Source organism: Microcaecilia unicolor, chromosome 4 (assembly GCF_901765095.1).
Source record: "Microcaecilia unicolor chromosome 4, aMicUni1.1, whole genome shotgun sequence".
In the NCBI taxonomy this organism is placed as follows: Eukaryota; Metazoa; Chordata; class Amphibia; order Gymnophiona; family Siphonopidae; genus Microcaecilia; species Microcaecilia unicolor.
The window spans coordinates 139808051-139831393 of NC_044034.1; the positions used below are offsets into that span (position 1 = coordinate 139808051).

The 23343-nt window shown below is 46.3% G+C and overlaps 1 protein-coding gene across 9 annotated transcripts in view; it reads right to left on the bottom strand.

Moving 5' to 3' along the window:
• LOC115468724 (glutamine and serine-rich protein 1-like) overlaps window positions 1-23343 on the bottom strand; it is a 240834-nt gene that overhangs the window by 120070 nt on the left and 97421 nt on the right. For 8 of the 9 annotated variants that reach the window (XM_030200651.1, XM_030200649.1, XM_030200653.1 and 5 more), the window contains one exon: window positions 6468-6727. In XM_030200651.1, coding sequence (XP_030056511.1) covers window positions 6468-6727 — 260 coding nt within the window. The remainder of the gene's footprint in view (window positions 1-6467; window positions 6728-23343) is intronic. The other variant, XM_030200646.1, reaches the window with a different exon arrangement.

The following is a 23343-nucleotide window of genomic DNA, read 5'->3' on the forward strand; positions in this document are numbered from 1 at the left end:
AGTAACTCAAAAGCGCATGGGTCGGAATAAGGTATCTTTCAAAGATATCACCAAAACAGGGAAGAGAGGGTATCCCGATAGTGAGATTGCAAAAGAGACCATAGTAGATCAGATGTCCTTAAATAAAAATCAGACAAAAAGATTGCAAATTAATACTGTCAAGTACTGAGCATGATTGTAAATAGGAACAAACAAACATGGTTTGAAATGTTTATATGCAAATGTCAGAAGCCTAAGAAATAAGATGGGAGAGTCAGAATATATTGCACTAAATGAAAAATTAGATATAATAGGCATCTCTGAGACCTGGTGGAAGGAGGATAAACAGTGGGACACTGTCATACCGGGGTAATCAACAGGATGGATCAAATTGGTGGAGAGGTGGCATTGGAAATTAAGGAGGGCCTTGAATCAAATAGACTGAAAATTCTGCAGGAAACACACATCTTGGAATCCCTATGGATTAAAATTCCATGTGTAAGGGGAAAAGGATAGTGATAGGACTTTACTACCATCTGCCTGGCCAGGATGAACAGACAGATGTAGAAATATTATCAGAAATTAGGGAGGCCAACAAACTGGGCAACACAAGAATAATGGGCGGTTTCAATTACTCAGATATTGACTGGGTAAATGTTACATCGGGGCATGTTAGGGAGGAAAAATTCCTTGACGAAATCAAGGGCTGCTTTATGGAGCAGCTGCTACAGGAGCCTACAAGAGAAGGAAAATGTCTAGACTTAATCCTTAGTGGAGCACATGATCTGGTGTGGGAGGCAATGGCGATGGGGCCGCTTGATAACAGTGATCATAATGTGATCAGATTTGATATTAGCTTTGGAGTAGGTATACACACGAAATCCAATGCGTTTAAACTTTCAAAAAGGAGACTGATAAAATGAGAAGAAAGGAGAAAAAAAAAATACTCAGAGAAGCAGCTGCGAGGGTCAAAAATTTACATCAGGCATGGATGCTGTTCACTAATACCATCCTGGAAGCCCAGGCCAAATATACTCTTGTGTATTAAAAAATTAGGGAGGAAACCAAATGACAGCCGGCATGGTTAAAAAGTGGAAGGAAGCTATTAGAGCTAAAAGAAAATCCTTCAGAAAATGGAAGGAACCGACAGAAAATAATAAGAAACAGCATAAGGAATGTCAAGTCAAATGCAAAGCACTGATAAGGAAGGCAAAGAGGGACTCTGAAAAAAAGATTGCGTTGGAGACAAAACACACATAGTATGCAAGAAGCCAGCAAAAGAATCGGCTGGACCGCTAGATGACGAAGGGGTAAAAGGGGCAATCGGGGAAGACAAAGCTATAGCGGAGAGATTAAATGAATTCTTTGCTTCGGTGTTCACTGAGGAGGATTTGGGAGAGAATCTGTGCCAGAAATGGTATTCAAAGCTGACGAGTCAGAGAAACTGAATGAATTCTCCATAAACCTAGAGGATGTAACGGGGCAGTTTGACAACTGAAGAGTAGCAAATCTCCTGGACCGGATGGTATTCATCCCAGCGTACTGATAGAATTGAAAAATGAACTGGCGGAAATATTGTTAGTAAAGCGAAGTTTCTTACCTGAAGCAGGTATTCTCCGAGGACAGCAGGCTGGATATTCTCACATGTGGGTGACGTCACATCGGCCCCGGAGGATTTTCAAGCAAAATCGCAAAAGTCTCTTCCAGAGCGTTCCGTTGCGCGAGACGATCACACTGATCATGTGCACGCACGATTTCCCGCCCGCCGCACGGACACACTCCTCAGTTGAATCCAAAAGATGAAAGAAAAACAAATCCAAAGGGGAGGTGGGAGGGTTTGTGAAAATATCCAGCATGCTGTCCTCGGAGAATACCTGCTTCAGGTAAGAAACTTCGCTTTCTCCGAGGACAAGCAGGCTGATATTCTCACATGTGGGGTATCCCTAGCCCCCAGGCTCACTCAACACAACAAACAATGGTCAATTGGACCTCGCAACGGCGAGGGCATAACAAGGATTGACCTGAAACAAGAAACATCTGAGAGTGCAGCCTGGAACAGAATAAAAATGGGCCTAGGAGGGTTGGAGTTGGATTCTAACAGATTCTGCAGCACCGACTGTCGCGTCGACTGTCCTGCTGAAGGCAATAACGAGATGTGAATGTGTGGACTGATGACCACGTCGCAGCCTTGCAGATCTCTTCGATAGTGGCTGACCTGAGATGGGCCACTGACGCAGCCATGGCTCTAACATTATGAGCCATGACATGGCCCTCTAAAGTCAGCCCTGCTTGGGTGCAAGTGAAGGAAATGCAATTTGCTAGCCAATTAGATATGGTGCGTTTCCCGACAGCAACTCCCCTCTTGTTGGGATTAAAAGAAATAAACAACTGGGCGGAATGTCTGTGGGGGCTTGTCCGCTCCACGTAAAAGGCTAATGCTCTTTTGCAGTCCAAAGTGTGCAGCTTGCTTTCGCCAGGGCTTGTATGAGGGAGAGGAAAAAATGTTGGCAAGACAATTGACTGGTTCAGATGGAACTCTGACACCACCTTTGGCAAGAACTTAGGGTGCGTGTGGAGGACTACTCTTTTATGATGAAATTTAAGGTAAGGAGCATGAACCACTAGAGCCTGAAGCTCACTGACCCTACGAGCTGAAGTAATAGCCACCAAGAAAATGACATTCCAGGTCAAGTACTTCAGATGGAAGGAATTCAGTGGCTCAAAAGGAGGTTTCATCAGCTGGGTGAGAACGACATTGAGATCCCATGACACAGGAGGAGGTCTGACAGGGGGCTTTGACAAAAGCAAACCTCTCATGAAGCGAACAACTAAAGGCTGTCCAGAGATAGGCTGATCTTCTACACGTTGATGGTAAGCACTAATCGCACTAAGGTGAACTCTTACGGAGTTGGTCTTGAGACCAGACTCTGATAAATGCAGAAGGTACTCAAGCAAGATCTGTGTAGGACAAGAAAAGGGATCTAGGGCCCTGCTGTCACACCAGATGGCAAACCTCTTCCATTTAAAAGAGTAACATCTTTTAGTGGAATCTTTCCTGGAAGCAAGACTCGGGAGACACCCTCAGAAAGACCCAAGGAGGCAAATTCTAAGCTCTCAACATCCAGGCTGTGAGAGCCAGAGACTGGAGGTTGGGATGTAGAAGCGCCTCCTCATTCTGAGTAATGAGAGTTGGAAAACACTCCAATCTCCACGGTTCTTTGGAGGACAACTCCAGAAGAAGAGGGAACCAGATCTGACGTGGCCAGAAGGGAGCGATCAGAATCATGGTTCCATGGTCCTGCTTGAGTTTCAGCAAAGTCTGATGACACAAAGTTATTCAAAGTTGTTTAATCGCAAGAGGATTGTGAAAAATTACAAGAGGACCTTAAGAGACTGGGATACTGGGTGTCTAAATGGCAGATGATGCTTAATATGAGCAAGTGCAAAGTGATGTATGTGGGAAAGAGGAACCCGAACTATAGCTATGTAATGCAAGATTCCACTTTAGAAGTCACTGACCAAGAAAGGGATCTCGGCGTCATTGTTGAAACGTTGAAACCCTCTGCTCAGTGTGCTACATAAGCTAAGAAAGCAAATAGAATGTTAGGTACTATTAGGAAAGGAATAGAAAACAAAAGTGAGATTATAATGCCTTTGAATTGCTCCATGATGCGACCGCACCTCGAATATTGTGATCAATTCTGGTCGCCGCATCTCAAAAAAGATATAGTGGAATTAGAAAAGGTACAGAGAAGGGCAACGAAAATGATAAAGGGGATCGATCGACTTCCCTATGAGGAAAGGCTGAAGCATCTAGAGCTCTTCAGCTTGGAGAAAAGACAGCTGAGGGGAGATATGATAGAGATCTATAAAATGAGTGGAGTGGAACGGGTAGACATGAATCATTTGTTTACTTATTCCAAAAATACTAGGACTAGGGGGCATGCAATGAAGCTACAAAGTAGTAAATTTAATATGAATTGGAGAAAATTTTTCTTCACTCAACGTGTAATTAAACTCTGGAATTCATTGCCAGAGAATGTGGTAAAGGCGGTTAGCTTAGCGGGGTTTAAAAAAGATCTGGTCAGCTTCCTAAAGGAAAAGTCCATAGACCATAATTAAATTGACATGGGGAAAATCCACTGCTTATTTCTGGGAGCAGCATAAAATGTATTGAACTTTTTTGGGAGCTTGCCAGGTATTTGTGACCTGGAGTGGCCACTGTTGGAAACAGGATGCTGGGCTTGATGAACCTTTGGCCTGTCCCAGTGTGGCAATACTTATGTACTTATAATCATGGCTTCCTTAATCTATAACTCACTTAACCAATAAGTTACACCTCTTCTTTTTTGTGCGATTATGAAGGGGTAGGTATGTATGCAATGGATCTGTGAGGGTGTGGAGGGAGGCACTGGAAAGTGTGGGGGGAAACAGCTTTGAAGCTTTTTCAGAAAAGCTTTTGACAATGTTCCTCATGACAGACTTCTGAGAAAATTAAAGATTCATGGGGTAGGAGGCAAGGTTCTGGTGTGGATTAGGAATTGGTTATTAGACAGAAAACAGAGAGTAGGGTTAAATGGTCATTTCTCTCAATGGAGGAGGGTGACCAGTGGAGTGCTGCAGGGATCTGTACTGGGACCAGTGTTATTTAACATATTTATAAATGAAATGGAAATCAGAACTAAGAGTGAGGCGATTAAATCTGCAGATAATACAAAATTATTCAAGGTCGTTAAAACACGTGTGGGATTGTGAAATATTGCAGGAAGACTGGGCTTCCAAATAGCAGATGAAATTTAATATGGACAAAAGCAAGGTGATGCACACTGGAAAGAATAATCCGAATCATAGTTACCTGATAGGTCCACACCTTGGGGGTCAGCACGCAAGAAAATGTTCTAGATGTCGTTGTAGATAATACGCTGAACTTGTTTGTTCAGTGTGTGGCAGGAGCCAAAAAAGCAAACAGGATGTTAGGAATTATTAGGAAAGGGATGGTGAATAAGACCAAAAATACTATAATGCCTTTGTATTGCTCCTTGATGCGACCGCACCTTAAGTACCGCTTTCAGTTATGGTCGCCGTATCTCAAAAAAGATATAATGGAATTAGAAAAGGTTAAAAAACAGCAACCAAAATAATAAAGGGGATGGAACTCCTCTTGTATGAGGAAAGGCTAAAGTGGTTAGGGCTCTTCAGGTTGGAAAAGAGAAGGATGAGAGGAGATATGATGGAGGTCTACAAAATCCTCAGTGGTGTAGAACGAGTAGAAGCAAATCAATTTTTTTTACTCGTCCCTAAAGTACAAAGACTAGGGGACACTCAAGGAAGTTACATGGAAATACTTTAAAAAAACAAATAGGAGGAAATATTTTTTTTACTCAATGAATAGTTAAACTCTGGAACTCTTTGCCGGAGGATGTGGTAATTGCGGTTAGCATATCTGGGTTTTAAAAAAGTATGGACAAATTCCTGGAGGAAAAGTCCATAGTCTGCTATAGAGACAGACATGGGGAAGTAACTGCTTGCCCTGGATTTGTAGTATGAAATGTTCCCACGATCTGGGTTTCTGCAGGTACTTGTGATCTGGCTTGGCTATTTTTTTGGAAAACAGGATACTGGGCTAGATGGACCATTAGTCTGACCCAGTATGGCTATTCTTATGTTATTTTTTTGTACCATCTTTCACCAGCTATTCCATTTATTTTCCTTGTCTTACAAAATGTGTGCGGGAGTGGATGGGAGAGCAATCTCCACCTTTTAAACTGTGGTCCATATAAAGCAATGATGACTTTTTTTTTTTGAGGCTCAGATTTCTGAGATATTAACATTTTCTTTCTGTGTGACAAATTTGGTGAATTTCTTTTTTTTTGTTTTTGTTGCAGAGTCTGTGTGCTTATGGGTAGAGATGGATGTTAATTCCTTTCACATAACGTTTTTAAACATTTCATTTGGTAGAAAGCATAAAAGGTTTATGGTTTACTTCAAATTGATATACCGTCCTTCCTGCAAATATCACAGGACAGTGTTCAATAAAATAACAGTTAAACAATATTTAAGAAGCAAGGAAAAGAACGCCATTAGTGATAGGACAGGCAACAGATATGTGAGAACAACCATACGCAATTAGCACTGGACAGGCAACAGTCACACACAGGAGCAAATAAGCCAGAAGGAAGAAAAACAAAACATTTTCCTAGTTCCTAAGTTCTCTAAATATTCTACCTTCTTTAAGCCTCACTAATATGAAAACATTAGGTGTTACTTCTGGAAGGAAAATAGGATCATCATTTTATTTTTTGTGCATGAATGCAATAGTAAATACAACTAATAATTCTAAAATACGTACAACTGCAAAGTCACAAAAGATCTTTCACAGTAGTTCTAAAACAGAATGGTTTTTTTAAATACCAGTAATCAATGTTATTGTTCTTTACTTGTTCACATGTCACTGAGTTTACAATTAACATAAAATACATCAGAATTACCTTTAATGAACTTATGTCTTCAATCTTCACCACAAACTCGTCACGTTCTTTGTACATTCCCTCTCCACCACTCTCCGAGCTTCCCTCATCAGTACATCCTTCTATTGCAATAGATAACTGTGATTTAGCTAACTCATCTGCAGAATTATCAGTTTCAGCTGGTAGAGGTTCAGCTGGCTTTGGCTTTTCTTGAACATTCATTACAGGCGAAGCAGGCAGAAGAGGTTCTTGCTTTACAACAGCAACTAATTTCTCAGCTTCTGAGTAAAACCAAGTATAAGAACAAATTGAGATTATACAGACAATTGTAAAAGACACATTATCCAGTACCTGATGTCAATGAAACAGTGTACAAATATCAATATCCTATAAATGAGGGTACATTACAGGATTTCAAGAGAAGACTATTGTGTTAAGGGGTCACTTTGTTCAGTTGAAAGCATTTTAAAGCCCAGGGTTTATACATTAAAATGTTTTTTTAAATTTGCAATATTAAGATGGAATTATCCGTACATTTTTGCAACTTAATTTTACACTAACTTTGTAATACAGCTTGTAATAACTTTAAAAAAATTAAAACTAAAGGCAGTTGGAAGACTGAAGCATATAATCAAGACTAGCTGCTTTATGAAATGATGGTGTTGCAAAGTCTATTTCCAAAATATTACAGTTTAATACCCATCCAAATTTGTAGTTTAAGTCAAATTATAACACACAAATTTCAAAGAGAAATTATATCTTACCTGATAATTTTCTTTCCTTTAGTCAGCTACACTATTCTGCACAAGTGGGTGTTATATTCTCCTGCTTGCAGATGGAGGTAGCAAAAAAAACAAACAAACTGAGTTTTACTAGAGACCTCACCAGTATTAGCTGGTGGTGCTCCCTGGAAAGATCCAGTATGCATCTGCCAAAATAGAAGGTCCCCTTTTTTGTAATACATCCATGCCCCATTAACCACTGCAGCTGCACTGATTAACAAGCGAGTGTAACACCACAGAAGTGGTACTCACTATCTTGTATAATCCAGGATATAGCAATATCACATGAACCTGTATTACTATAAATAGTAAACTGACATTTCATTAAATAAAGCTTATATTCTGTGAATACCTGTCCGGTTTGATGTGGATAACAATTACAGGAACATGGGACAAACTTACAGACTCAAATTTCTATATTCTATTACAATATTTAATTACTCAACCTAAAAGAATCCAGAAACAATGTCTTCAATTTCTTTCTAAAACATAAATAACTGGTTTCACATCTGATGAAATTCAGTAAAGAGTTCCAAATAGAAGGCTCTTGATAGAAAAAGGAAGAACTAAAAACTTTTTTTTAAAATATTTAACACACTTGACAGATGGAAACTTTAATCACAACATTGAGAGTTTCGAATAGAAGGGAAATTAAAGACATCAAATAATCAACAGCCATTCCATATCAAATCTTAAATATGAAAACATACATTTTAAATCGAATTTGAGTCTCTATCAGAAGCCAACATAATTTCATGTACAACGGAGAAACAATGTCAAAGCAACAAACACCAAAAATGAGTGACTGCTGTATTTTGCAATGTTTGCAATTTTTGTAGAAGCAGCTTAGTACAGCCTAAGTAAACAATATTACAATAGTCAATCTGAGACAATATTAGTGCCTGAGCCAATAGTCTGAAAGCAGGCATCTCAAAATACTTAACTGCTCTCATTTTCCTTAGTAAAAAAAAAGATTTTAACACTTAAGTCTCATATTCTATAAAACGTTGACTGTATCAAGACTCCTAAAACTCGGGTCACTACTTCAAATTTAAAAACTTAGTTTCTAATGGCGTCAAAAGATCATTCCTAATACTGTCAAGAGAACCTAACCACAGGAATTTTGTTTTTTACTTATTTATTTTTAACTTGTGAAAATGGGCCCAATTTCAACAACAGTAACACAAGTTGATATCCCAATCAAATCAGTACTATCATTTAACGGTATTCATCATTTCTCTTTTTAAATTTTTTATTACTGAAAGGGAAAGCACAGAGCACACCCAGAGTCCTGTGCCTAAGACCTCAGAGGGTGGGTTGCTGAACAGTGTAGCTAAGTAAAGAAAATTATCAGATAAGACAATTTTTCCTTCCTTAGTGTCTAGCTACACTATTCTGCACAAGTGGGATGTACTAAAGCAGATCTACTGGGCAGGAAAAGACAAGGCTTCCCCCGAATGACGGCTCTGCCAAAAACATGTCCAACCTGTACTGCTTGATAAAGTAATGGAGCAACACCCATGCCACTTTCTGAGACTGTGCCCAGAAGTGGCCTGAGCCCGTGGTGGAGTGGGCCTTCAGGTCGTGAGGCACTGGACGATTAATGCAAGTGTAAGTGGTTTCAATAGCTGTCCTGATCCATCTCATGATGGAGGCCTTAGAGGCCACCTCACTCCTCTTAGGGCTGTAAAAAAGAACACAGAAGTGATCGGAGAGGTGAAAACTGTTTATTTCCTTCAGATACTGTAGCAGCTTCCTGTGGACGCAAAGCCAGTGGAGCCTTCCTTCCGCAGCACTAGAGCCCTCCTGATTCACATGGAACGGAGAGACCACCTTGGGGAGAAAGGAAGGACCCATAAGAAGAGAAAATCCTCCGCAATAGAGAGATATAGGTCCCGACAAGACAGGACCTGCAGCTCAGAAACTTTCTGAGCTGAGGTTAATGACTGCCAGAAAGACCGTCTTGAGAGCAATGTCATTAATGGAGACCAAGTAAAGAGGCTCAAACGGAGCTTCGGCCAGCACTTGGGAGCACCAGACTGAGGTCCCACAAAGGAAAGGAGGGATGTATTGGGGTGGGGATGGGCCACAAACATATTATTCCTCTCTGGAAACCAGACACCACCACATACAAAGCCATGGAGGTACCCCTCACCTTACCCCTACAACTGAAGAGCAGCCACCTGGTCCCTCAGGAAGCCCAACACTACACCCTGGTCCTGTCCCTGCAGCAACAATTCCACAATATTGGGGACCTGAACCCTCCAAGGGGAAGACCCATCTCGCACACCAGGATTCAAAAACCTTCCACACCCTGACATAAGCCAAAAACATGAAAGACTTTTGAGAACAGAGAAACTACAACAGGAGAAAAGTCACGCTTCTCTAAAGTGCCTCCTCTCAATGGCCATAAGTTAGAAGGGATCCGGATCTTCCATTTCTACTGGACCTTGCTGAAGGCAGCCCTGACTCCCGGGCAACGGAAAAGGGTTATCATCCTATAGGCACATGAGGTCTGTGTACCACTGCTGGTGGTGGTCAATCCAGAGTCACTAGCAAGACTAGATGAGGATACTGCACAATCCTGCACAAAAGTAGTGAGGCATACCAAAGCTTATCTGTCATGGTGGGAAGAATACAAAGCTTCCTCCAAAATGGCCCTGACAAAGTAACTGTCCTTTCTGGCCTATGCATCAATATTACCATGCCAAATAAATGAATGCAGTGATGACTAACTTGCCATCCTACAAATATCCTCTAGCTTCCACCTAAGAAGCTGACAGTTCTTGTTGACTGAGCATAGAGACCTTGTGGACTACTTTCTTAAGGACGTATGCTGCTTCAATTATTGCCTTTATCCAACATAATAGAGATGGCTTGGCTGCTTGAACCTTATGTAAGCCACTAAAAAGTACAAACAGATGATCTGATTTGCAAAAGGAAGTAACAAAATCCAGATAATGGATGGGTGACCTGAAAACTTCCAGTTTACACAAACTGATAACTAATCCTCCTTTGGAAGGCTTCTGAAAAGGAGAAACCACTGGATTCACATGAAACAGAGATACCACTTTCAGCAGAAAAGAGGGAACCACACAAATAGCAACCAAGTCTATTGAAAAAGACAGATGGGGATCCCTACAAGAAAGTGCTTGTACATCCAATATCCTCCTAGCTGAATATGTAGCAACCAGAAAAAATGTATTACTAGACAGTTACTTCAAGAAGCTCTAAAGGATGTGCAGCCAATGAAGACAGCATCAAATTAAAATACCGCTAGGGCATAACCATGCTTACAGGATGATGAATTTGCTTGACTGCCCACAAAAACTGCAATGGAGAACCTACCAATTTTGCCCTTGAAACAAGACAACTCCACTGCATGTACCTTATAGAAATTAAGAGACAAACCTTGCTCTAGCCCTTTAATCAAAGGGATATCCCCTTTCCAAGGGGATATAGAGTGAGCTGAGCAAGTGTTCAAAACGCTCTCCCAAAACCTCACATATGCTAAGGAAGCAGACAATCTGTGGGCCTTCAGCATAGTAGCATTGGCAGAGGCTGAAAATCCTTTTCTTTTGAGGCAATGCCTTGCCAAACCATAAGGCAAAAGGGATCAAGAACTTCCATGAGCACAGGGCCCTGATGAGGGCAGCCCGGTCCTCTTAGTAACAGTATTTGTGGACCCATTAGATTACAGATGGATTAAACCTTGGTTTCTCTCTAAAAATGAGCAGGTTTCTAAACTTTCATGCTGCTAGATTACCTAAAATACAAGAGGGACTTCAAAATCCTCCTGGTTGTCCTACTGTTTTTGCTCGTAATTCCCTTTTAGAGAGCGTCTGTAAATATGTGGATTGTTTGGTTTTTTTAAAATCTCCTTTAGTTGCTAATATTCCCTCTTATATAAAAGATACAACTTGTGGGAGACCAGACATAGGGATCTGAAGAACTCCAGATATGATTCTGCAGACTCAAGCCACCCGCACAGCCCAATTGAGGACCAGCTGACCAACTGGACCAGGAGAAAAGAACTCAGGACCAGAGGTTGAAAAGTGTGTCCATCCACCTGCTGGAGATGGAAAATACTGAGAAGCTGACCTGGATACCAGCTCAGTTTTCAGTTCTCTATCTCCACCTGCTGGTTGATGGACACAACTATCCCAAGGATTCTGGAATAATGAAAAGCTACATAATGGAAAGAGCAGTAGATCACCTGAACCGGACAGCATACACCCCAGAGTAATGAAAGAATTAAAAAATGAAATTGCTGATCTATAATCAGTAACTTCTCATTCAAATTGTCCATGGTGCCTGATGACTGGAAGGTGGCCAAAGTAATGACAGGTTTTTTTTTTTTTATTTGTAAGAAGTCTTTTATTGAAAATTTGCAATAAACAATGTACAATAATCATCGCACTACACTGGTATGTTTACAATGTAGTCCCAGCAAGATGAGACTCAAGTAGTGCAATGTGCTGCCACAATACAACAGTGAAATATAACTGTAGAAACTTCAACTTTTTTGTTGTTTTGTTTTAATAAAGAAAGCATTTCCCCCCCCCCCACGCCCCCATCTAAACAACCACCCCCGTCCAAAATTAAAACCTACCCAATCCCTCCCTCCCCCTTCTATTTCCCTGCCCTTCATGGCTGTCTCACTGTGCGGCATTCACACTTCTCACATGTGCCTGTTCTAAACATTACCTACTGCATTAACAAAGAACTTCCATATGTCATGCCACTTGTGCATTTGATGTCTCCTGACTGCCAAGAGTCTTTCCATCTCACACACATGTTTCAGTTTATTGTGCCATTTCTTGATCGACGGGACCCCCTGATGTTTCCAGTGCTGTGCAATTGTCACTCGGGCAACACATACCGCCTGCCTCAGCAGCTTATGCTGCGCAGCCGGCATGCCCTCTACTTTTGCAGCAAAGAGAAACACCGTCGGGGCCCAAGGAATGGGTGTTTGTAACCAACTCTGCAGCCTGTTTTGAACCGCCTTCCAGAAAGCTCTCATTTTATGGCAATTCCACCAAAGGTGTCCCATCGTCCCCCTCATACCACACCCCCTCCAGCAGAGACCTGATGTGTTTGGGTATATGCGCTGGAGGCGATCAGGAGTAAGGTACCATCTGTATAGCACCTTCATAGCATTTTCCTTTAGCGGGACGTGTATGGAGACCCTTGTCGCTTCACGTTCTATTCTTTCCCACCCCGGCACATCCAATGTCACCCCCAATTCCCTCTCCCAACCCCTCCTATGACACTCATATACAGGGTTCTGCGTAGTGATATATTTGTAAAGTGTGCCTATCAAGCCTCTAGAAGTGGTTAACTTTTCACATATCTCCTCTAAGTAGCCTTTGGTCCGCTTAATTACCGTAGTAACGGCCTTGGTGCGAAGGAAATGAGCTAGTTGGTAGTATGCAAAATCGTCTCTCAACACCCCAGGGTTTCGTGATTGCAGCTCTCCAAAATCAAGGAGAGTGTCTCCATCAAACAGCTGATCCCATGTTCGTAGCCCTTCCCTGTACCACCTCATCACCGAGCCCTCCGTCGTCCCCGGCAGGAATAACGGGTTATGTGCTATAGGGGCCAAACGTGTCAAAGTACACCTGCACCCCGGAAACAATTTATCCCAGTAATGAAGGGTAACCTCCACCAAGGGACAGACGCTTTTGGCAAGCTTGCGAAATGGCTTTGGTAGCCACATAAGCGCTCCCAGCGGTGTCGTACCTGCAGAATGTTGTTCCAAGTGCACCCATTGTCTGTCCGGGTACCCCTGATACCATTCCAAAGCTACCTTTCCCTGGGCCGCCCGATAGTACCAGAAGACATTCGGGACCGCCAGGCCTCCACGACGTCTCCCTTGATATAACAGGGCACGAGCCAGCCTAGGATGTTTTCCTGCCCAGACGAAGCGCACAATTCTATCCTGCAAGGAGGCAAGAAATCGCCTGGGCATCATTACAGGCAGCACCTGGAATAAGTATAAGATTCGAGGTAAGACGTTCATCTTAAGAATTGCTATACGACCGAACCAGGAGACCTCTAGATCGCCCCAGCGTTCCATATCTGTCGCAAGGGCTCGAACCAGGCCTCTGTAGTTGGCGGAGAATAAGTCAGACAAGTTGGAAGTGAGATTCACCCCCAAATATCGAATGTATCTACCCGCCCACCGAAAAGCGTGAGCAGCTTTAAGTTCTGCAACTGTATCTTCCGGTAGAGAGATATTCAGGGCCTCAGATTTTGTCATATTAACTTTAAAGCCCGATACTACAGAGTACTCCTCAATAAGTTGAGTAAGCCTAGGGAGCGCGTCGTGGGGGCGGGTAATATACAGCAAAACATCGTCCGCAAAGAGTGCCATTTTATGCATTCTCCCTGCCACAGTAGGCCCAGCGATCAGCGGGTCTTTCCGAACCTTAGAGGCAAATGGCTCCATGACAATTGCAAACAGAAGAGGGGAAAGAGGACACCCCTGTCTTGTGCCCCTATGCAAGGAAAATGAATCTGAGTGACTGCCATTAATCTTAATGCAAGCTCTGGGAAAGGAATAAAATGCTTGTATCCAGCCCCTGAACCGTGTGCCAAACCCCAAGGTCTCCAGGGTCCTATACATAAAAGGCCAGTGGACCCTGTCGAAAGCCTTTTCTGCATCTAGGCTTAAAAGGCATAATGGTCTCTGGTTTCGCTTGGCCAAGTATATAAGATCTAAAGTGCGTCTGATGTTGTCCATCGCCTTTCGATAGGAAACAAAGCCCACTTGGTCAGGGTGCACTAGAGTTGGCATGAGGGGTGCCAGCCTATTAGCAAGGACCTTAGCCAGGATTTTAACGTCGGCATTTAGTACAGATATGGGCCTATAAGAGCCACATTCAGTGAGATCTTTGCCGGGCTTTGGGATCACCGCTATCCAAGCCTCCAACATTGTTCGTGGCAGATTTCCCCCCACCCCTACCTGATTAAACATATCGGCAAGCAAGGGGGCCAATTCAATGGCGAATGTCCGGTAGAACTCGTTGGGGAAGCCGTCAAGCCCCGGAGACTTGTTTGAGGGCATGCCTCCAATCGCCTCCTGAACTTCTTTAGGTGTAACAGGCCTCTCCAGCAGTTCCTGGTGTTGCTTAGCTAAAGGGATGAGATCACTGTCTTGCAAGTAGTTATCTATTTTTTCCCCAGGAGGTTCAATCTCCTGCTCGTAGAGCTTCTGATAATATTCTCTGAAACGCTCGCGAATGAGTGCCGAATGACGCAACAAACCACCCCCTCTATCTTTCACCTGCTTAATCATTCTATCCACTTTCTGTCTTCGCAGTCGCATTGCCAATAGGCGCCCAGCTTTGTTAGTTAACTCATATGATTGTACCCCCTGTCTCGCCTTTATTAGGTCGAGTTGTTCCGAGTATATCGAATCCAGTGCCATTCTCTCCCTACACAGGGCATCCCAGGTTTGTGGTGAGGGACCAGCCTTGTGCTGTTGCTCCAGTGCCTGTATACGTCCTATGCATGTGTTTAAGCGGGATCTACGGGCCCTTGCACGAGTACTAGCCAATTGCAAAAAGTGTCCTCTGGACACCGCCTTTAAAGCGTCCCACACCACATGCAGCGGTGGGCCAGAAGCTAAGTTGTGGTCAAGGTATTCTTTAAACACCTGTTTGTAGCCCTCCACCACCTGCTCCTCCTGCAACAGGCTCGCGTTCAGAGACCAGCGTCTGTCTTTCACTTCAGTTTGAATATTTGGGAGAGTAACCCATATTGGGGCATGATCAGATATCGTCATACTACCAATTCCAGCGTTTGGGCCTAATTCCACTAATGTGGTGTCTAGGAAGATGTAATCAATACGGGAGTATGTTTGATGTACCGGAGAGTAGTAAGTGTAGTCCCTTTCTGTATGGTGTGTCAGTCTCCAAAGATCTAAGAGCCCCAAGGAGTAAGCCAACGAGGCCAGCGATCGCGCTTCTTTGTGCCCCTCCGTCCTGACTACCCCAGAGCGATCTTGTCCTAGGTTCATAACTGCATTGAAGTCACCCCCAAGTATAAGCGCCCCAGTAGTGAAGGACCCCAATAAGGTTCGAATTTTGTTAAAAAAATCCCCTTGTCCAGAATTTGGGGCATATATTGATGCTACCGTGAGGGCTACTTGGTCTAGCTTAAGTTGTAAAAATAAAAAACGCCCCCCAGGGTCTCTTTTAGTCTGCGTCACCTGGGCCCCCAGTGAAGAGTGCAGCAATATCGCCACTCCTCCCCTCCTTGAGTCCGCCCCGGATGCGCAATAGACCCCTGAATAACCAGGGCAGGAGAGAAATTTCTCGTGTTTGCGACGCAGGTGTGTTTCTTGCAGTAGAACTATGTGTGGTTTTAACCGGTGGAGTTCCCCATAGAGCTTCTGTCTTTTTTGAGGCATGTTAAGTCCCTTGACATTATAGGAGACTATCTTCAGCTCAGGACACATGTCTTAGCGTGTAAAGAATAGCTAAGGTCTGCAGAGAATAAAAGCAATGTACATCCCCCTTGTGAGCAGCACAGGTCAGTATAGCAGTAATTATTACCTATGTCTTCCCTCCCCCCACAACCCTCCCTCATCTCGTTCTCCCAATCCCTCCCCCCACATCTCCCCACTGTTACACCAGCCAGGAGTGTAAAACCCCTGAATTGGTTCCGAGTAAGTGGGTCACAACACTCCCGACACCCCGGCCAGACATCCCCTCCCCCCGCCCAGTTGCATTCCAGCATTCAAACGTTATTGTATATAACCCTATCCAACCCCCTTCAACATATTGTTAGTTCCTGTAAAGTGTATCTATACACTTCCAGCTTCAGCCAACCACATCATGTCATTTGTGCAATCCGATCAAACTTACAATCCCACATTCCTCACCTCACAACAAGAGTTAGCTGGCCATACACCAGACCTGGTCACCTGTTAGAACAGCTCCTGGTGGACCAACGGGTGCCAGGCACAATGACACATTTCTATGTCCATTTACTCAGTCCAAATGTCTCTTTTCTCTACTGGTATCTGTCCAGTCATCTCCTATTGTTGCCACGTCGCACTGGCCCCGATGCTCTTTGCCAGCCCTGAAGCTTAGCCTTGGTGGATGATGCCAGCTCAGCTGGTGGGATAGCCGAGTTCACCAGCTCTGCCGCGTGCAAGGCCTCCCAGGCTTCTTGTAAGGATCGCACCCGGTATTTGCTACCCTTCAGGGTAAAGTTCAGAGAAAACGGGAAGCCCCATCTGTACTGCACTTGATGTTTTGTTAAAATATCCAGGGCTGGCTTCATTTGTCGTCGTTGCTGCAGGGTATATTGCGACAGATCTTGATACACCAATACCTTTGCGCCTCCAAACTCCAGATTCTGCGCCTTCCGCGCCTTTGTCATGATCAATTCCTTGGTTTCATATTTGTGAAAGCGGACGATAATATCTCGCTGTTGCTGCTCTTTGCGAGCTCCAAGCGCTCTGTGCGCTCTGTCCAGTTCCACTTTATTCTCTCCAGCTTCTGGGCCAAGTAAAGAGGCACATATCGTCTGGACAATCTGTGTAACGTTCTCTGTTTCTCCTCCTTCTGGCACCCCCCGAAACCTAAGGTTGTTTCGCCTCCCTCGATTTTCCAAATCATCTATCTTATATTCTAGTTCCAGTCGGTGTTTGTCCAGTTCAAGCAGCTTCTCGTTATGCTTAAGCAATGTCTCTGCCTGTTCTTCTAATTTAAGTTCTGCATCTTCCACCCGCCCCCCCAACTCACGGAGATCTGTGCTCAGGGAGTCCATGCGTTCCAGAATTTCATCCTTCGACTGCTTTATCTCCGCCTGAATATTCGCTAAGAACCTCCGCAATTCGGTTGGGATACTTTTTTTAGAGGGCGGGTGTCGCTGCTCAGCCTGGGACTGTGCCGATTCGGAGTCGGAGTGCGAGGCTCGCTCTGGTGACTCGTGGCGTTTGGCGCTTTTTCCCGCCATGACTCTCTCAGACCGCTCGCTCTCTTTTTTGCGCGTAGCGGGAGTTTTGCTCATCGCCGATTCTGTTGAAGGGAGGGTTTAGTAAGCTGATATCGCTATTTTCTCACGCTTGCTGCCGTTTTTTATTGCTGTTTAAAGCTGAAATCTAGCGCGAGGAGTCGGAGCTTCCAAGCTAGGCTGCCATCTCTCCCGGTGACGTCACTTCCAAGTAATGACAGTTTTTAACAAGGGTTTCAGGGGTGATCTGGGAATTACAGATCTGTAAGCCTGACATCAGTGACAGGCAAAATGGTAGAAACTATTATAAAGATTAAAATTACCGAACACATAGGTAAACGTGGCTTAATGGGACAGAGTCAACATGGATTAAGTCAAGGAAAATCTTGCCCTACCAATTTAACTTTTTTTTTGAGGGTGTGAACTTGTGGATAAAGATGAGCTAGTTGATGTAGTGTACCTACATTTTCAGAAAGCTTTCAACAAAGTCCCTCATGAGACTTCTAAGAAAATTAAAAAACAAAAAAATAAGGGATAAGAGACCATGTTCTGCTCAAGATTAGGTTAAAAGGTTAAAAAGAAAGAAAATGTAGAGTTTATCATTGGAGGAGGCTGAATGGTGGAATGCCGCATGAATCTGACTGGGTCCGGTGCTTTCTAGGTGTCCATATTCAGTTATAGAATATTAGCATAACCCGGCATTGGCATGCCAAAAAGCGAATGCTACATACCTGTAGAAGGTATTCTTCGAGGACAGCAGGCTGATTGTTCTCACTGATGGGTGACGTCCACGGCAGCCCCTCCAATCGGAAACTTCACTAGCAAAGGCCTTTGCTAGTCCTCGCGCGCCCATGCGCACCGCGCATGCGCGGCCGTCTTCCCGCCCGAACCGGCTCGTGTTCATCAGTCCCATGTGTAGCAAGACAAAACATGGGAAGACACAACTCCAAAGGGGAGGCGGGCGGGTTTGTGAGACCAATCAGCCTGCTGTCCTCGGAGAATACCTTCTACAGGTATGTAGCATTCGCTTTCTCCGAGGACAAGCAGGCTGCTTGTTCTCACTGATGGGGTATCCCTAGCCCCCAGGCTCACTCAAAACAACAAACATGGTCAATGGGGCCTCGCAACGGCAAGGACATAACTGAGATTGACCTAACAACTTATCCAACTAACTGAGTGTGCAGCCTGGAACAGAAAAAACATGGGCCTAGGGGGGTGGAGTTGGATTCTAAACCCCAAACAGATTCTGAAGCACTGACTGCCCGAACCGACTGTCGCGTCGGGTATCCTGCTGCAGGCAGTAATGAGATGTGAATGTGTGGACAGATGACCACGTCGCAGCTTTGCAAATCTCTTCAATAGTGGCTGACTTCAAGTGGGCTACCGACGCTGCCATGGCTCTAACATTATGAGCCGTGACATGACCCTCAAGAGCCAGCCCAGCCTGGGCGTAAATGAAGGAAATGCAATCTGCTAGCCAATTGGATATGGTGCATTTCCCCACAGCCACTCCCCTCCTGTTGGGATCAAAAGAAACAAACAATTGGGCGGACTGTCTGTTGGGCTGTGTCCGCTCCAGATAGAAGGCCAATGCTCTTTTGCAGTCCAATGTGTGCAGCTGACGTTCAGCAGGGCAGGAATGAGGACAGGGAAAGAATGTTGGCAAGACAACTGACTGGTTCAGATGGAACTCCGACACAACCTTCGGCAAGAACTTAGGGTGAGTGCGGAGGACTACTCTGTTATGATGAAATTTGGTGTAAGAGGCCTGGGCTACCAGGGTCTGAAGCTCACTGACTCTACGAGCTGAAGTAACTGCCACCAAGAAAATGACCTTCCAGGTCAAGTACTTCAGATGGCAGGAGTTCAGTGGCTCAAAAGGAGGTTTCATCAGCTGGGTGAGAACGACATTGAGATCCCATGACACTGTAGGAGGTTTGACGGGGGGGGGCTTTGACAAAAGCAAACCTCTCATGAAGTGAACAACTAAAGGCTGTCCTGAGATCGGCTTACCTTCCACACGGTAATGGTATGCACTGATTGCGCTAAGGTGAACCCTTACAGAGTTGGTCTTGAGACCAGACTCAGACAAGTGCAGAAGGTATTCAAGCAGGGTCTGTGTAGGACAAGAGCGAGGATCTAGGGCCTTGCTGTCACGGCAAACCTCCTCCATAGAAAGAAGTAACTCCTCTTAGTGGAATCTTTCCTGGAAGCAAGCAAGATGCGGGAGACACCCTCTGACAGACCCAAAGAGGCAAAGTCTACGCTCTCAACATCCAGGCCGTGAGAGCCAGAGTCCGGAGGTTGGGATGCAGAAGCGCCCCTTCGTCCTGTGTGATGAGGGTCGGAAAACACTCCAATCTCCACGGTTCTTCGGAGGACAACTCCAGAAGAAGAGGGAACCAGATCTGACGCGGCCAAAAAGGAGCAATCAGGATCATGATGCCTCGGTCTTGCTTGAGTTTCAACAAAATCCTCCCCACCAGAGGTATGGGAGGATAAGCATACAGCAGACCTTCCCCCCAGTCCAGGAGGAAGGCATCCGATGCCAGTCTGCCGTGGGCCTGAAGCCTGGAACAGAACTGAGGGACTTTGTGGTTGGCTCGAGATGCAAAGAGATCTACCAAGGGGTGTCCCACACCTGGAAGATCTGGCACACTACTCGGGAATTGAGCGACCACTCGTGAGGTTGCATAATCCTGCTCAACCTGTCGGCCAGGCTGTTGTTTACGCCTGCCAGATATGTGGCTTGGAGCACCATGCCGTGACGGCGAGCCCACAGCCACATGCTGACGGCTTCCTGACACAGGGGGCGAGATCCGGTGCCCCCCTGCTTGTTGATGTAATACATGGCAACCTGGCTGTCTGTCTGAATTTGGATAATTTGGTGGTACAGCCGATCTCTGAAAGCATTCAGAGCGTTCCAGACCGCTCGTAACTCCAGAAGATTGATCTGCAGATCGCGTTCCTGGAGGGACCAGCATCCTTGGGTGTGAAGCCCATCGACATGAGCTCCCCACCCCAGGAGAGATGCATCCGTAGTCAGCACTTTTTGTGGCTGAGGAATTTGGAAAGGACGTCCCAGAGTCAAATTGGACCAAATCGTCCATCAATACAGGGATTTGAGAAAACTCGTGGACAGGTGGATCACATCTTCTAGATCCCCAGCAGCCTGAAACCACTGGAAAGCTAGGGTCCATTGAGCAGATCGCATGTGAAGGCGGGCCATGGGAGTCACATGAACTGTGGAGGCCATGTGGCCCAGCAATCTCAACATCCGCCAAGCTGTGATCTGCTGGGACGCTCGCACCCGCGAGACGAGGGACAACAAGTTGTTGGCTCTCGCCTCTGGGAGATAGGCACGAGCCGTCCGAGAATCCAGCAGAGCTCCTATGAATTCGAGTCTCTGCACTGGGAGAAGATGGGACTTTGGGTAATTTATCACAAACCCCAGTAGCTCCAGGAGGCGAATAGTCATCTGCATGGACTGCAGAGCTCCTGCCTCGGATGTGTTCTTCACCAGCCAATCATCGAGATAGGGGAACACGTGTACTCCCAGCCTGCGAAGCGCCGCTGCTACTACAGCCAAGCACTTCGTGAACACTCTGGGCGCAGATGCGAGCCCAAAGGGTAGCACACAGTACTGGAAGTGACGTGTGCCCAGCTGAAATCGCAGATACTGTCTGTGAGCTGGCAGTATTGGGATGTGCGTGTAGGCGTCCTTCAAGTCCAGAGAGCATAGCCAATCGTTTTCCTGAATCATGGGGAGAAGGGTGCCCAGGGAAAGCATCCTGAACTTTTCCTTGACCAGATATTTGTTCAGGGCCCTTAGGTCTAGGATGGGACGCATCCCCCCTGTTTTCTTTTCCACAAGGAAGTACCTGGAATAGAATCCCAGCCCTTCTTGCCCGGATGGCACGGGCTCGACCGCATTGGCGCTGAGAAGGGCAGAGAGTTCCTCTGCAAGTACCTGCTTGTGCTGGAAGCTGTAAGACTGAGGTTTAGAGGCCAAATTGAGGGTGTATCCTTGCCGGACTATTTGGAGAACCCACTGGTCGGAGGTTATGAGAGGCCACCTTTGGTGAAAAACTTTCAACCTCCTCCCCCGACCGGCAGGTCGCCCGGCACTGACACGTTGATGTCGGCTATGCTCTGCTGGAGCCTGTCAAAAGCTCGCCCCTTGCTTTTGCTGGGGAGCCGAGGGGCCTTGCTGAGGCGCACGCTGCTGACGAGAGCGAGCGCGCTGGGGCTTAGCCTGAGCCGCAGGCTGTCGAGAAGGAGGATTGTACCTACACTTACCAGAAGAGTAGGGAACAGTCTTCCTTCCCCCATAAAAACGTCTACCTGTGGAGGTAGAGGCTGAAGGCTGCCGGCGGGAGAACTTGTCGAAAGCGGTATCCCGCTGGTGGAGCTGCTCTACTACCTGTTCGACCTTCTCTCCAAAAATATTGTCCGCACGGCAAGGCGAGTCCGCAATCCGCTGCTGGATCCTATTTTCCAGGTCGGAGGCACGCAGCCATGAGAGTCTGCGCATCACCACACCTTGAGCAGCGGCCCTGGACGCAACATCAAAGGTATCATATACCTCTCTGGCCAGGAATTTTCTGCACGCCTTCAGCTGCCTGACCACCTCCTGAAATGGCTTGGCTTGCTCAGGAGGGAGCTTGTCCACCAAGCCCGCCAACTGCCGCACATTGTTCCGCATGTGTATGCTCGTGTAGAGCTGGTAAGACTGAATTTTGGCCACGAGCATAGAGGAATGGTAGGCCTTCCTCCCAAAGGAGTCTAAGGTTCTAGAGTCTTTGCCCGGGGGCGCCGAAGCATGCTCCCTAGAACTCTTAGCCTTCTTTAGGGCCAGATGCACAACTCCAGAGTCGTGAGGCAACTGAGTGCGCATCAGCTCTGGGTCCCCATGGATCCGGTACTGGGACTCGATCTTCTTGGGAATGTGGGGATTACTTAGAGGTTTGGTCCAGTTCGCCAGCAATGTCTTTTTTAGGACATGATGCATGGGTACTGTGGACGCTTCCTTAGGTGGAGAAGGATAGTCCAGGAGCTCAAACATTTCAGCCCTGGGCTCGTCCTCCACAACCACCGGGAAGGGGATGGCCGTAGACATCTCCCGGACAAAGGCCGCAAAAGACAGACTCTCGGGAGGAGAAAGCTGCCTTTCAGGGGAGGGAGTGGGATCAGAAGGAAGGCCATCAGACTCCTCGTCAGAGAAATACCTGATGTCCTCCTCCTCCTCCCACGAGGCCTCACCATCTGTATCAGACACAAGTTCATGAACCTGTGTCTGAAGTCGTGCCCGGCTCGACTCCGTGGAAACACGGCCACGGTGTGAGCGTCGAGAGGTAGACTCCCTCGCCCGCACCGGCGAAGCTCCCTCCGCCGACGGGGAGCCTTCCTGGGAGGCGACCGCAGTCGGTACCGCAAGCGGCACCGATGTCGGAGACCTCACCCCGGGCAAGGGGCCAGCCGGCGCCTCACTCGACGGTACCGGTGGCGCAAGCACCCCCGGTACCGGAGGGGAAGGGCGCAACAGCTCTCCCAGGATCTCTGGAAGAACGGCCCGGAGACTCTCGTGCAGGGCGGCTGTGGAGAAAGACATGGAAGCCGATGCAAGCGTCGAAGTCAGAGTCTGTTCCGGGCTGTCCAAGGTGGAGCGCATCGACACCTCCTGAACAGAGGGTGAGCGGTCCTCCCGGTGCCGATGCCTACTGGGTGCCGACTCCCTCGGCGACCCAGAGCTCTCGGTACCGATGCGGGAAGGAGACCGGTGTCAATGCTTCTTTGACTTTTTCAAACGAAGCATGTCACCGGAGCTTCCCGGTACCGACGAGGAGGACGTAGAATCCAACCGTCGCTTCCTCAGGGCCGAGGCCAAAGAAGGTCGGTCTCGGGGGGGCTGTACCGCAGGAGCCCTCAGGGTAGGGGGAGACCCACCCGAAGGCTCACCGCCACCAGCAGGGGAATGGACAGCCCTCACCTGCACTCCAGTCGAAGCACCACCGTCCGACGACATCAGCACTAGTGGAGGTCCCGGTACCGCCGACGCAGCCTTTCCGATGTCTCGGTACCGACGATGCAGAGGGTCGATGCCTCGATGCAGTCGATGCCGAGGTCGGAGGTCTTCACGCTGACGA